The 15,114-nt window shown below is 49.9% G+C and overlaps 1 protein-coding gene across 5 annotated transcripts; it reads left to right on the forward strand.

Moving 5' to 3' along the window:
• Nucleotides 1–34: 34 nt before the first annotated feature.
• Nucleotides 35–14,430, forward strand: COQ4 (coenzyme Q4). 5 transcript variants are annotated; one of them, XM_070799341.1, is made up of 9 exons: nucleotides 74–155; nucleotides 407–499; nucleotides 585–716; nucleotides 2,032–2,128; nucleotides 2,654–2,756; nucleotides 10,854–10,877; nucleotides 12,515–12,644; nucleotides 13,244–13,337; nucleotides 13,898–14,430. In XM_070799341.1, exons 2-9 carry the CDS (start codon nucleotides 430–432, stop codon nucleotides 14,067–14,069), a joined length of 822 nt encoding a protein of 273 aa, XP_070655442.1. In that variant the 5' UTR covers nucleotides 74–155; nucleotides 407–429; the 3' UTR covers nucleotides 14,070–14,430. The 5 variants fall into 5 exon arrangements, with proteins under 5 accessions (XP_070655444.1, XP_070655442.1, XP_070655443.1 ...); XM_070799343.1 differs by lacking the exon at nucleotides 407–499 and having other exon boundaries at nucleotides 35–155; XM_070799340.1 differs by lacking the exon at nucleotides 74–155 and having other exon boundaries at nucleotides 346–499.
• Nucleotides 14,431–15,114: the final 684 nt, after the last annotated feature.

The following is a 15,114-nucleotide window of genomic DNA, read 5'->3' on the forward strand; positions in this document are numbered from 1 at the left end:
AAATGTGCTATTACCAATGGGCGCCGCCATGTTTCACGGCCGGAAGAGGTTCGATTCTTATTATCCTCGGGGGGAAAACGTGCGACGGAGAAGGACGTAGGGTCCGGTGCTGAACCACAAACGTGGCGAGGCTTACTTGGAGACCTCTCTTGGAGGTGAGGTGAAATGAGGAGGATTTTATATCCATGGGTGTAGGTGACAAAGGGGTTGCCTAGGTTTTCTCATGCTCAGCGAGAGACTTTTCCTGTCCGTGCTATTTTTCCCGCCCAAAAGGCCCTCCCCACTCAGCGCAGTAGGGCTCGAGTCCTTTTGACTTCTCCGGCGCGCCGTCGCCAGAGAAGTTTGAGAGCGGGGTGTGGGGGTGGAGTCGGCCTTGCCCCGCTCATTCCCCCACCCGCACCCCCAGGACGTCTGACGGTCCCCGCTGCCATGGCGACGCTGCTGCGCGGGGTCCTGCGCCCGCTCTGCGCCTTCCGGGGCGGTCCCGGCCCTCCTGCAGGCAAGCGGCAGGGGCGCGGGAAGGAGGGCCGGGGACTTGCCCCGCTCCGCTCTTTTGACCGCGCGGCTGTTTTCTTGCCCCGCAGGTGTTCCCTTCAGAGCCGTGAGCCATGGCACCGGCCTGCTCTACCCCGAACACATCCCCACCTCCGTGCTGCAGAAGGTGCTGCTGGCCGCCGGCTCTGCCGGGATGGCGCTGTACGATCCCTATCGCCACGGTAAGGCAGCCTGCGCTGCAGGCGCTTTACTGGGACAACTAGGGATCCGGAGTGATGCTGAAGCTCCAATGCTTTGGCCACCTGATGCGAAGAGCCAACTCATTGGAAAAGACCCCGATGCTGGGAAAGATTGAAGGCAGGAGGAGAAGCGGGGCACAGAGGATGAGATCGTTGGATGGCATCACCGACTCAATGGACATGAGTTTGAGCAAACTGCAGGAGATAGTGAAGGACAGGGAAGGCTGGCCTGTTGCAGTCCATGAGGTCGCTAAGAGTCGGACAGGACTGAGTGACTGAACAACAGCGGGGGTCCGGGGCCCGGTGTGCCCTTGCCTTGAAAGCCAGGCCATTGTCAGCCATTGTCAAAGCCTCCGCGTTTGCTTGGTTAACTGTAGATTAGACTAGGCCAGGGTACCCAAACCTGGCTGCAAGTTATAATCATCCGAAACATTCATAAAAATGTAGATGCCAGGGTCCCACCCTAAATTTACACAATTGGAATCTGCCAGGAGTGGGTAGGGGAGGATAGAAGGAAAGTGGGATCTGAGCTTCTGCCTTTTTAAACTGCTTCCTGGGAGATTCTGTTACCCAGACACACAGAACCTCTGGACTAGATAATTTATGAGCACCCATCAAATGATAACATCCTGTTAGCATTTGGGATCTTGCATGGCACATAATAAATGCTCGATAAATGTTTGCTGGATGTTTTAATGGGACACTTTGGGATCCTACAGTGTTTTTCTCATGCCCTCTAGGATTCTTAGACCTGAAAGCACTGTTATTCTTTCCAGTAAAAATGATAATGCTGACTGCTCACTGAGTCCTTATTTTACTTGCTCACTGTGTTAAGTGTTCTATATGTGCAACCTTCTTGACTTTTAACATTAACCGTAAAAGAAAGGTATTACGTGCACTTCACATATTAGGACCCTGAAGATTGGAAACATGAAGCAGTTTTCACACAGTCACCTACATTGTGATCAAAATGGGGCTTGAACCGAGCACTGTCTGATACCAGAGTCTATCCATCCACAGAGACGTGACATTCTGTCCTGATGATGGATGTGAAAGTGATTTATTAACTCTTTGGAACATGGTGCTAGCCAGAGCCACCTCACCCCATTAGACTGATAACAGTAATAACTGTAGCCGTACTGAGCTTTACTGGGTGTCAGGTGATTCACTGTTTGACTTGAATCTTCATAACTAAGAGCTAGATACTCTTATCATATATGAAATTAAGGTTTAGACCAGGTCAGATAATTTACCTAAGATCATAGCCTCCATTTGTCCCCATTTTTTTTCCTTTCAGACATGGTTGCAGTTCTGGGAGAGACCACAGGACGCCGTACCCTGAAGGTCCTCAGGGACCAGATGAAGAGGGATCCAGAGGGTGCCCAGATCCTGCAGTAGGTCCCAGCTCTGTCTGGGGGATTGGGGGCATTCTTTGGGGATTCTGATTTCTCTGGAATCACATGGTGTTCCTCTAGGGAACTCTTCTTGATACCATGGCCATGGATGGTTGCACAGGCTGGGCACTGCCCAACTCCATGGATGTCATTCACATAGACAACTCTGATGACCTCTGGACAGTGCAGTATGGTGGCCTCAGCCCTGTTCCAACAACAGGGCTCTTGTGCGTTCACTAATGTCCCATAGCATATGCTGCCTGTAACCCGCACCCCTGCAGTGCCCTGTGTGAATACCCAGATCACGTCTGAGGCCTATTTACCTAAGGCAGGAACCACAGCCTTAGCTTGTGGTAGTCTCTTCAGTCCCTGCCACTGGCCTGGCCAGTAGTAGAGGCTGCATTAGGACTTGACCCCGTTGCTGCCCTCTGCCCCTTCACCTCTCACACCCTTAATCTAGCTGGACCTTTCACCTGCCTTTGCTGCTGCCTTCCCAGTATCTGAGTCCTGCCTTCTGCTTCACAGGGAGCGTCCCCGGATCTCGCTGTCCACCCTCGACATGGGCAAGCTCCGGAGTCTGCCCGAGGGCTCCTTTGGCCGCGCGTATCTCCATTTCCTGGATGTGAATGTGAGTCTCCAGCTTCTGTGCGTTTGGCAGTCACCAGGGAGGGCAGATGAATGGCACATGAGTAATGTCCTGAGGAACGAGGGGCCTGTGCTTCCACCATGGGCAGCACTGCCTTGCAGTCTCTCGTGCCAAGGCATTGGCATTTTCTGTGGTACAGGCACGTGGGCCAGGAACATCGCTCCAAGCAATTACACTGCCCTGCACTTACTAACCTCTACTGAGTGCCCCATGGCGGGTTCACATGTGATCTCACTGAATTCCACCCCAACAACTCTGCCAAGATGAGGAAACTAAGGCTCAGAGAGGTTAAGCAACTTGCTGATTTCACAGGCCAGTATTAACGGAGGCAATATTCAAATCAGGATTATGCTTTTAACTATCACATCGTGTCCCCTGTTGTAGAGACAGTGTGCCCCTTGGGTGTGACAAGTTGTGACACTCTCCAACCCCAGCCAGAGAGGACACGGACTAGGGCGTCAGGACCCCCAACTACTGAGGAACTCATTCATTTCTTCAGAATCAGTCATGCGCCATCCACTGATCCAAGTGTGGCAACTTAGACAAGGTCTTGCCCTCATGGAACTAATATTCTAGTGGGGGACGGGTAGACTATAAAGCAGTAAAAGAAGAAAACTTTAATATGAAAATTCAGGCAAAATATTTATTTAGTACTTAAAACATACCAGATGGGACTTTTCCCGTGGTCCAGTGGCTGCCTTCCAGTGGCTGCCTTCCAGTTCAGTGCCCGGTTAGGGAACTAAGATCCTGCATGCCTCAGTGCAGCCAAAAGAAGAAAAATCACACCAGTGTCCTCAGCAGCTGGGACACAGTGAATCAAACCAGGAAAGCACCTGTCCTTTGGGGCTTCTGTTCTCGTAGGTGCTGCTGTGAGGACGCCAGTCAACCCGATAGAGGGCAAAGGTGGGGTTGGGGTGGCTGGTGGCCCCTTCCCACAGGGTGGTCATAGGAGTCCCTGCCAAAACACCGTGTACCTCAGACTAGGAAGTGAAAGAAAGTGAAGTTGCTCAGCCGTGTCTGACTCTTTACGACCCTGTGGACTGTAGCCCACCAGGCTCCTCTGTCCATGGGATTCTCCGGGCAAGAATGCTGGAGTGGGGTGCCATTTCCTTCTCCAGGGGATCTCCCTGACCCAGGGATCAAACCCAGGTCTCCCGCATTGCAAGTGGACACTTTAACCTCTGAGCCACCAGGGAAGCACTCAGGCTAGGACTTGAACCCAGCCAAAACCCACAGTTGTGAAGCTCAGGTTCTTGATGTCTCATCACAGACAATTGAGAGGCAAAGTGGTAAGAAGTGGATTTATTCAGAGAGAAACTCACTTCACAGAGTGTGAGCCACCGCAGAAGGTGAGAGTGGTGGCCTCTAAATGTGGCAGACTTCGTTCTTTCATGGACTGGGTAATTTCATAGGCTAATGAATGGGAGGATTATTGCAACCATTTTGGGGAAGGGGTGGAGATTTCCAGGAGGCTGAGGAGGAGTCAGTTCTGAGGAGAACTGGGGAAGAGCATTCTGAGCGGAGGAGCTGGCGAGTGCCAGGCTATGTGTGTTTAGGAGAAGGAAAACTGATCCACGTGGCCAGTATAGCTTCACAGGAATGAGTTGTGGGGAGGCCCCCAGTGAGCTGGGAGGTCGGCCTAGCTCAGCCAGGCCCTGCACACCACAGGAAGTATTACCCTGAAACTGGGTTACCCCCAAAGCCATTTCTTGGTGGGTGTTGAGCCTGAAGATACAACCAAACCAAAGATCAGGAGAAGGAAGGATTTGTTACTTGCAGTGTGTATTGGAGAAGGCAATGGCAACCCACTCCAGTATTCTTGCCTAGAGAATCCCTTGGACAGGGACTTCCCTGGTGGTCCAGTGGCCAAGACTCTGTGCTCCCAACGCAGGGGGCCTGGGTTCGATCCCTGGACAAGGAGCTAGATCCCACATGCAGCAACTAAGACCCAGTGCAGCCAAATTAAAATAAATAAATGATTAAAAAAAAAAAAGAAAAAAAAAAAAAAAAAAGAATCCCTTGGACAGAGGAGCTGGTGGGCTGCTGTCCATGGGGTCACACAGAATCGGACACGACTGAAGCGACTCAGCATGCATGCATGCATGCATGCATGGAGAAGACCAGGGATCTTTCCCAAAACATTGTCTGTTAACAGCAAAACTGGGGAAACTTTAAGCTAACAGTATATTCATATTCATGAAGGGGCTTGTTGTAGTTCAGAATTCCATAGACAGAGGAGCCTGGTGGGTTACAGCCCAGTTCAGTTCAGTCGCTCAGTTGTGTCCGACTCTTTGCGACTCCATGGACTGCAGCACGCCAGGCTTCCCTGTCCATCACCAACTCCTAGAGCTTGCTTAAACTCATGTTTACTGAGTTGGTGATGCCATCCAACCATCTCCTCCTCTGTCATCCCTTTCTCCTCCTGCCTTCAATCATTCCCAGCACCAGGGTCTTTTCTAATGAGTCAGCTCCTTGCACCAGGTGGCCAAAGGATTGGAGCTTCAGCTTCAGCATCAGTCCTTCCAATGAATATTCAGGACAGATTTCTTTGAGGATTGACTGGTTTGATCTCCTTGCAGTCTAAGGGACTCTCAAGAGTCTTCTCCAACACCACGGTTCAAAATCATAAATTCTTCGGCGCTCAGCTTTCTTTATGGTTCAACTCTCACATGCATAATCACTGGAAGAACCATAGCTTTGACTAGATGGACCTTTGTTGGCAAAGTAATGTCTCTGCTTTTAAGTATGCTGTCTAGGTTTATCATAGCTTTTCTTCCAAGGAGTAACCATCTTTTAATTTCATGGCTGCAGTCACCATCTGCAGTGATTTTGGAGCCCAAGAAAATAAAAGTCTCACTTTTTCCATTGTTTCCCCATCTATTTGCCTTGAGGTGATGGGACCAGATGCCATGATCTTCATTTTCTGAATGTCGAATTTTAAGCCAGCTTTTTCACTCTCCTCTTTCACCTTCACCAAGAGGCTCTTTAGTTCCTCTTCACTTTCTGCCATAATGGTGATATCATCTGCATATCTGAGGTTATTGATATTTCTCCTGGCAATCTTGATTCCAGCTTCTGCTTCATCCAGCCTGGCATTTCGCATGATGTACTCTGCGTAAACTCTTGCAAACTCTGGGAGTTGGTGATGGACAGGGAAGACTGGCATGCTGCAGTCCTTGGGGTCACAGAGTCGAACATGAATGAGCAACTGAACTGAACTCTGCATATCAGTTAAATAAGCAGGGTGACAATATACAGCCTTGACATACTCCTTTCCCAATTTTGTTGTTCCATGTCTAGTTCTAACTGTTCTTTCTTGATCTGCATATAGAGGTCAAGAGGCAGGTAAGCTGGTCTGGTATTCCTATCTCTTGAAGAATTTTCGTTTGTTGTAATCTACACAGTCAAAGGCTTTAGCACAGTCAATGAAGCAGAAGTAGATATTTTTCTGGAATTCTTTTGCTTTTTCTGTGATCCAACCGATGTTGCCAATTTGATCTCTGGTTCCTCTGCTTTTTCTAAATCCAGCTTGAACATCTGGAAGTTTTCAGTTCACGTACTGTTGAAGCCTAGCTTGGAGAATTTTGAGCATTACTTTGCTAGCGTGTGAAATGAGTGCAATTGTGCAGTAGTTTGAACATCCTTTGGCATTGCCTTTCTTTGGGGTTGGAATGAAAACTGACCTTTTCTAGTCCTGTGGCCACTGCTGAGTTTTCCAAATTTGCTGGCATATTGAGTGCAGCACTTTCACAGCATCATCTTTCAGGATTTGAAATAGCTCAGCTGGAATTCCATCACCTCCACTAGCTTTGTTCATAGTGATGCTTCCTAAGGCCCACTTGACTTCGCATTCTAGGAGTCTGGCTCTAGGTGAGTGATCACACCATTGTAGTTATCTGGGTCATTAAGATTTTTTTGTATAATTCTGTGTATTCTTGCCACCTCTTCTTGATATCTTCTACTTCTTTTAGTTCCATACTGTTTCTGTCCTTTATCGAGCCCATCTTTGCATGAAATGTTCCCTTGGTATCTCTAATTTTCTTGACGAGATCTCTTTAGTCTTTCCCATTCTATTGTTTCCTCTATTTCTTTGCATTGATCACTGAGGAAGTGATTCTCTCTCCTTGTTATTTTTTGGAACTCTGCATTCAAGTGGTGGAACTCTGCATTCAAGTGTGTATATCTCTCCTTTTCCCCTTTGACTATCACTTCTCTTTTCTCAGTTATTTGTAAGGCCTCCTCAGACAATCATTTTGCCTTTTTGTATTTCTTTTCCTTGGGGATTGTTTTGATCACTGTCCCCTGTACAGTGTCACGAACCTGTGTCCATAGTTCTTCAGGCACTCTATCAGATCTTGAGCAGAGAATTCAGCATAGAATTGGGGCAAAGGTCAACAGGGTCCAAGTCTTAGTTGATTGATATCAGGAGAGTCAGAGAAGGTCAACATCATCATATCTTAGGTTTTAACTAGTCTGGGATCTTAGCATGTAGATACCACCCTCCACCTGGGTGGAGGCCTTAGTTCCTATAGAACGTGTAAAGATACATATCAGATTGTTAATGTATATTCTTTGAGGCGGAACTGGGACTCTTTTCTCATTGAACTGTTATCTCCTGATGGCTCAGACAGTAAGGAGTCTGCCTACAGTGCAGGAAAGCCAGATTCAATCCCTGGGTTGGGAAGATCCCCTGGAGAAGAAATGGCAACCTACTCCAGTATTCTTGCCTGGAGAATCCCATGGACAGAGGAGCCTCAGATCAGATCAGTCTCTCAGTCGTGTCCGACTCTTTGCAACCCCATGAATCGCAGCACGCCAGGCCTCCCTGTCCATCACCAACTCCCAGAGTTCACTGAGACTCACGTCCATCGAGTCAGGGATGCCATCCAGCCATCTCATACTCTGTTGTCCCCTCTCATCCTCTGTTGTCCCCTTCTCCTCTTGCTCCCAATCCCTCCCAGCATCAGAGTCTTTTCCAATGAGTCAACTCTTCACATGAGGTGGCCAAAGTACTGGAGTTTCAGCTTTAGCATCATTCCTTCCAAAGAAATCCCAGGGCTGATCTCCTTCAGAATGGACTGGTTGGATCTCCTTGCAGTCCAAGGGACTCTCAAGAGTCTTCTCCAACACCACAGTTTAAAAGCATCAATCCTTCGGCGCTCAGCTTTCTTCACAGTCCAACTCTCACATCCATACATGACCACAGGAAAAACCATAGCCTTGACTAGACGAACCTTTGTTAGCAAAGTAATGTCTCTGCTTTTTAATATGCTGTCTAGGTTGGTCATAACTTTTCTTCCAAAGAGTAAGTGTCTTAATTTCATGGCTGCAGTCACCATCTGCAGTGATTTTGGAGCCCCAAAAAATAAAGTCTGACACTGTTTCCACTATTTCCCCATCTATTTCCCATGAAGTGATGGGACCAGATGCCATGATCTTCATTTTCTGAATGTTGAGCTTTAAGCCAACTTTTTCACTCTCCTCTTTCACTTTCATCAAGAGGCTTTTTAGTTCCTCTTCACTTTCTACCATAAGGGTGGTGTCATCTGTATATCTGAGGTTATTGATATTTCTCCCGGCAATCTTGATTCCAGCTTGTGTTTCTTCCAGTCCAGCGTTTCTCATGATGTACTCTGCATAGAAGTTAAATAAGCAGGGTGACAATATACAGCCTTGACATACTCCTTTTCCTATTTGGAACCAGTCTGTTGTTCCATGTCCAGTTCTAACTGTTGCTTCCTGACCTGCATACAAATTTCTCAAGAGGCAGATCAGGTGGTCTGGTATTCCCATCTCTTTCAGAATTTTCCAGTTTATTGTGATCCACAGTCAAAAGCTTTGGCATAGTCAATAAAGCAGAAATAGATGTTTTTCTGGAACTCTCTTGCTTTTTCCATGATCCAGCGGATGTTGGCAATTTGATCTCTGGTTCCTCTGCCTTTTCTAAAACCAGCTTGAACATCAGGAAGTTCACGGTTCACATATTGCTGAAGCCTGGCTTGCAGAATTTTGAGCATTACTTTACTAGCGTGTGAGATCAGTGCAACTGTGCGGTACTTTGAGCATTCTTTGGCATTGTCTTTCTTTGGGATTGGAATGAAAACTCACCTTTTCCAGTCCTGTGGCCACTGCTGAGTTTTCCAAATTTGCTGGTATATTGAGTGCAGCACTTTCACAGCATCATCTTTCAGGATTTGGAATAGCTCAACTGGAATTCTATCACCTCCACTGGCTTTGTTCGTAGTGATGCTTTCTAAGGCCCACTTGACTTCACATTCCAGGATGTCTGGCTCTAGGTGAGTGATCACACCATCGTGATTGTCTTGGTCGTGAAGATCTCTTTTGTACAGTTCTTCTGTGTATTCTTGCCATCTCTTCTTAATATCTTCTGCTTCTGTTAGGTCCATACCATTTCTGTCCTTTTATCAAGCCCATCTTTGCATGAAATGTTCCTTTGGTATCTCTGATTTTCTTGAAGAGATCTCTAGTCTTTCCCATTCTGTTGTTTTCCTCTATTTCTTTGCATTAATTGCTGAAGAAGGCTTTCTTATCTCTTCTTGCTATTCTTTGGAACTCTGCATTCAGATGTTTATATCTTTCCTTTTCTTATTTGCTTTTCGCTTCTCTTCTTTTCACAGCTATTTGTAAGGCCTCCCCAGCCTAGGGAGCTACAGTCCGTGGGGTCAAAAGGGTCAGACATGACTGAGCAACTAACACTTTCACTTCTCTTTCATTGTTTCTTGACTGCTTTTCCTCTGTTCCTGCATCCCTTTATTCCTTTAAGATCATTAATTACTGAGACATTTTGAAGGGCAAGCATTGTGTCCAGGCTTAGATCCCAAGTTGACTTAGGCCAAAATGGCTTCTCTAGTGAGAAGTATGTCATGCCTAGTTCTCTTTAAGTCAAGAATGTCATGCCTGGTTCTCTTTCTCCATGGGCCCCTTACCCTATCTGCTTAGAGACAAAGTCTGTATTTTGTAATAGAAGCAATAGGAAGCCATTGAAGTTTCGAGCCAGGTAGTAACATGATCTGCTTTATAAAAGGACCTTAGGATACAGCAGGGCAGAGTCCCCGTTCCTATCCTTCCCTGCCCCCAGCACATCCACTTCCCATCACAGTACCTCTGTCAGGTCGCCATCCAGTCCAGCTGCAGGAGCCAACCAGGCTGGAGGAGGTGAAAGAGTGAGCAAAGATTGCTCTCGAGCTGGGTTTCTCAACCTTGCCACTGTTGACTTTGGGGCTGGAGAATTGTTTGTTGTAGGGCAGCGCTGTGCATTGTAGGAAACATCCCTGGCCTCTACGTGCTAGATTCCAGTAGCACTGGCCCGACTAAGTTGTGACAACCTTAAATGGCTCCAGACACTGCAGCTATCCCCGGGTAGATGGTTGAGAAGTCTGCTTTAGATTTTGTCCCTGAGAAAATAATCATCTTCCTATCCTCTGCTGTACTGCTCCCTGTTGCCCACACCCCATATTATACCATCGCCCAGAAATTTCACCAAGATGCAAGTTTATTTCATCAGTGGGAACTCCACCAGGGTGACCTGCTCCAGGTACCACCTAGAAAAGGATGTTCTCCTTCTGAAGTCCCCCAGAGCCTTTTGTCCTGTTGTTGTAGAGGGGATGGGACTGCCAAGGCCTCCCTGGGCAGCTTGCTCAGCCACAGCCTTAAGTAGCAGCCCTGGAGATTGTGACACTTCTAGAGTATAGACACCTGGCAGCCCACAAAATGTAAGGGAACACCTTTGTCTCAGTGGAGGTTTAGATCAAAGGTCAAGGTCAGGCCACCTTCCCTGAGACTGACTGCTAGCCTTTCTTTCCATCTTTAAAGCTCTGGGCAAATCACTTGACCTCTGAGCCTCAGACTCTTTTATCTGAGGTGAGGAAACCTCATGTTTAACTTCCAGGGCACTTATATGGCTGATTAATAATGGCTGTTAAGGCTTTAGAATCCAGCAGGCTGTGTTCGGAATCCTGACTCAGCCACTTGATTAGCTGTGTGATCTCTGACAAAGTTACTTTATCTCTCCTTTTTTTCTTATCTGTATCTGAGGCTGATAGCAATATCTCCTCCCAGGTGGCCTCAGGACGTGGCATGACGGTATGTACAGAGGACTTCATACAGTGCTGAAACATAGTAGGTGTCAGCCGTCACTGACCAGCTTCAGCTTCACACAGCAGACAGAACTCTATAGAAGAAATTAGAACCAGGGACCCAATGAAGTCACAAACACAGACCGTGGCATTGGGCTAGTAGCCCCCAAAATCAAGACACCAAATCCCTTGACCTCTGGACAGGCTGAGCTCATGCTCTGAAACTAGGAAGACCTACTCTGCATGGTGCGGCTGAGAACTCGGAGAGGCAGTGGGCGGAAACAGAAGGACAGCTGGTATCCCTGCCTGGGGTCAGAAAGTGCCTGGGGTTGGCCTTTTACTCCTGCATTTACAGGAGGTTGATTCCCAGGCCTTGGAGACAGAACAAGAGAGCCCTGTCCTGGGCTGATGACCAGCTGCTGCAGCACTGTTTACGGAGATAGCATGCACACTATAAAGGGAATTTAGAATCTGCTGCCATCAGATAAACAAAATAGAAACAGGTAGAATTACTTTTAATAACATATCTTGTTTTCGTGTGCTAAAATACCATTTCTGTATGTAATCGATACTATAAAATTATGAGATTTCACATTATTCTTGTCATGCCGAGTCTTGGAGGTCCAGTGTGTATTTCACACATGCAGCGCATCTCAGTTGGCACTTGTCACCTTAAGCCTTGGTGGCTGCCATGATTGGCTGCTGTACCCGACAGTGCTGGTGTGAACGAGAGACACTAACGATCACGTGCACCAAACAGCACGACACAGTCATGTCAGACGCCACAAAAAAGGACCGGGCGCTCTAAGAGACCGTAACGTGGACCTGATCTGTCTGAAGGTCAGGGGTAGCCTCCTGCAGAAGGGACACTTAAGCCAGGTTGTAAAGGACAGGTAGGAATTGTCAAGGTGAAAGAGCACCCTAGGCTGGGAGCAGCTCATCTGAAGAAGTGGGGGCCTTGGGTGCTTCTTTGCATCCCCCCTTCATTTTATTTCCAGTTGTGGTTCAAAAAAAACACCACCACCATAAGATTTACTACCTTAATCATCTCTCAATGGGCAGTTCAGTAGTGTGTTAAGTATAGTCACACTGTTGTGAAACCAATCACCGGAGCTTTTTCATCTTGTAAAAACTGAAACTCTGTATATCAGAAAACACCTCCTGCTTCCCTCTCCCCACCAGGGGTTTCTGAGATCCAGCAGGGGCTGTACATTCTGTGTGAGTTGAGGTAGACCAAGGGGGCACCCCCTATATTCCCTGCCTGCAGACTCCCCTGTCAGCAGGTGCAGACAGACCTCAACTCCGGAGATAGTTCTGGTGGGGTGTGAATTTGGTGGCGTGGTTGAGAGTCGAGGAGAGGCTGGAAAATTGGACCCCGGGAACCACGAGGAAGGGGGTCTAGGGAGGGCTCATGGTTGTCAGGGGGCTTCCCCAGTGGCTCAGAATGTAAAGAATCTGCCTGCAATGCAGGAGACCCGGGTTCGATCCCTAGGTCTGAAAGATTCCCCTGGAGAAGGAAATGGCAACCCACTCCAGTATTCTTGGCCTGGAAAATCCCATGGATGAAGAAGCCTGGCAGGCTACAGGCCATGGGGTCGTAAAGAGTCGGACACGACTGAGCAATTTCACTTTCATGATCATCAGAGGGTCTCCCCAGACACCCGCGCACCCACCCGCTTCGTGGACGATGAGGAGCTAGCATACGTGATCCAGCGGTACCGGGAGATCCATGACATGCTCCACACCCTGCTGGGCATGCCCACCAACATCCTGGGTGAGTGCTGGCCAACCGGCAGCCCCTGGATGCTTCCAGAGTGGGGGTGGGGCGGAGCATACCCAGTGAGGGGCCTGGGTGGGGCCGGGCCCTCCATTCAGCCTGTCTCCCAGTCTATCCACAAGGCCAGGTCAGGGCACACCTGTTTCAGCTGCTCACCAGTTAGCTGACCTGGTGCCTCATTTTTCACTTTACCCAAACATCATGGTGTATCTGGGCCACACATCCCCATCCTCTGCCCCAGTGCCTCTGACAGCTCCTACACTGACGTGGCAGTGTCCAGACACCTGGGCTCCCCACGCTCTGAAACCCTCAGCTATTCCCGGAGGCCTGGACTCCTCAGCCTGGCTTTCGGAGTCCCGCACCCTGACCCCAAGCTTCCTTTCCAGCCCTTGCCTCCTCCTGCTCTTTCTTGTACCCTCTTCCCCCTACCCCAAGCCAAGTGCCCCAAGGACCAGCACAGGCCGGGACTGGGCACTGCTGACCCCCTCGGTAGAGATCGGAGTGGAGCAGACGCCTCACCATGTCCTGAGCATCACTGGCCTCTCCTCCCCCGGCCCGTCCTCACTTCTCACTCACTTCCCCACCCTGCCTGCCAGGGGAGATCGTGGTGAAATGGTTTGAGGCTGTCCAGACCGGCCTGCCCATGTGTGTCCTGAGTGCACTCTTTGGACCGATCCGACTCAGCGCCCAGTAAGTTCTCAAGTGCTGAGGGGTCGGGGGAAGGTGCAGGGCTCCAGGAAATGGGAAGAGCCCACAGCCTTTCTGAGCAGCCCCAGTGGATCTCAGGAAGCCAGGATGGGAGGGCTGGGGCAGAGTGTGAACGTGGCCCGGTGCAGGGGCTCCAGGATGAGGCTTCGTGAAGCTTGGACGCTTCATAGAACTTGAGGGTTTCTCGGGCCAGGCCCCAGTTATCAAGTGAGAACAGCCGGGTCAGGAAACCTGGGGCCAGGGGTGGGGGGCGGTGCGTGGGGGGTGTGGGTTCCTGGGGATGCAGTCTGGCATTAGTTTCTGAAGGTGGGGGAGCCCTCGATTTAAAGCTGGGCTTTGGTGTGTTCAAAATGTGTGGCTTTGAGCACAGGGCTTTTACCTCACTGAGCTTCTGCTTCCTCATCTGAAAAGTGGGGCTGGGAACTGCCTCCTCTTGTCTGTGCGGATTAACTGAGGACACGCCCGTCGGCTCAGGGCAGGTGGCGTGCCCCGCGCTCAGGACCCCGGGTGCTCTGTCTTCTCTCTCCTCTGCGGCCCCACAGGAGCCTACAATTGCTGATCTCGGAGCTGATCCCATGGGCAGTTGAGAATGGCCGCAGAGCCCCGTGTGTCCTCAACGTGTACTACGAGCGGCGCTGGGAACAGCCTCTGCAGGCTCTGCGGCAGGAGCTGGGCATCACGGAGCCACCCCTGCGTGTGGAGGGCCTGGTGTAGACCCTGAGCGCCTGAGGCCCCGCCCCACCCCCCGCTTCCTCCGGGGGTGGAGCACATCTGTGCCAGCACCCAGGTTCCTCTGTGAACTCTGACCCTTGGACGTCACTCATCATAATTTATCAGAGGGAGCAGCCAGTGGAGCTCCTGGGGAGCCAGAAGTGAACCTCGAGTGCTCAGGGATTGCTCAAGTCCACAACCCATGTGCCTGACCCCTCCCTGCCTGCCAGCGTTCTCTGGGTGCCAGCCTGGGGGAGTCTTCACAGGGGGAAGGGCTACCCTTTATTCCCAAGGCCTGAGGAAGAGGGAGGCAGAGGGGGAGGCGGGTCTCTGCTGTCTGAATAAAGGCTCCCATCAGGTCCCATGTCTGCTTCTACCGTCTCTTCCTGGTGCTGCCCATGACCCTGGCAGGCTTGGAACTTTGAGCACTGAGGGCAGACACTCCCTCCAGCCAGAGCTTCTGCTGCTTTTCCCTGCTCCTCTGGGATTCAAATTCCCCACTCCTCCTCCACCTTCTAGCAGAGGGACTTAGGGCCAATCCCTTCCGCTCTGTGGACCTGTTGCATCATCAGTAGAAGAGATTGAAGTGGCCCTCACCTCCCAGGGCTGCTCTGGGGGTTCATGAGGTGATGCCCAGAGAAGGGGCCCAAGCAGGAGCTGTTCTTGCTGTGTTCGCAGTGGGAGGAGGCAGCTGTGAGACTGCAGGCTCCCTTTGGAGTAGCAGCCACGCATTTTCCTCGAGTCAGAGCCAAGAAGTGTGGACAGGCAGGGTGAAGAGCATTGTCAAAAGGGTAGGCGGCCCTGTCTTGGGATTTACAGCCAGAAGGACTCCCAGAGTCTTTAGAAGTTTTGGAGGCCAGCTCCTCATTGTGTGGGTAGGGCGATGGCAGGCCCAGATGTAAGCAAGGAGGTGTCCGGAGAAAGCAGAACACAGGCCACACAGCCTGGCTGGTTCCATGCTGCAGCCTCCCTGTGGATAAGAAGGACTGCGGTTTACGGCCGTACCTCAGTGCGTTACCACATCGACACCTCCAGCAACGCAAGGACA

The sequence above is a fragment of the Bos indicus genome, chromosome 11, assembly GCF_029378745.1.
Source record: "Bos indicus isolate NIAB-ARS_2022 breed Sahiwal x Tharparkar chromosome 11, NIAB-ARS_B.indTharparkar_mat_pri_1.0, whole genome shotgun sequence".
Classification (NCBI taxonomy): Eukaryota; Metazoa; Chordata; class Mammalia; order Artiodactyla; family Bovidae; genus Bos; species Bos indicus.

Excerpts from the sequence above, each read along its gene's own strand:
- COQ4 (XM_070799341.1), top strand. The coding sequence starts at position 430 with ATGGCGACGCTGCTGCGCGGGGTCCTGCGCCCGCTCTGCGCCTTCCGG. Across the intron at positions 12,645-13,243 it reads CATGCCCACCAACATCCTGG|GGGAGATCGTGGTGAAATGG; the intron begins GTGAGTGCTGGC and ends CCTGCCTGCCAG. Across the intron at positions 13,338-13,897 it reads CCGATCCGACTCAGCGCCCA|GAGCCTACAATTGCTGATCT; the intron begins GTAAGTTCTCAA and ends GCGGCCCCACAG.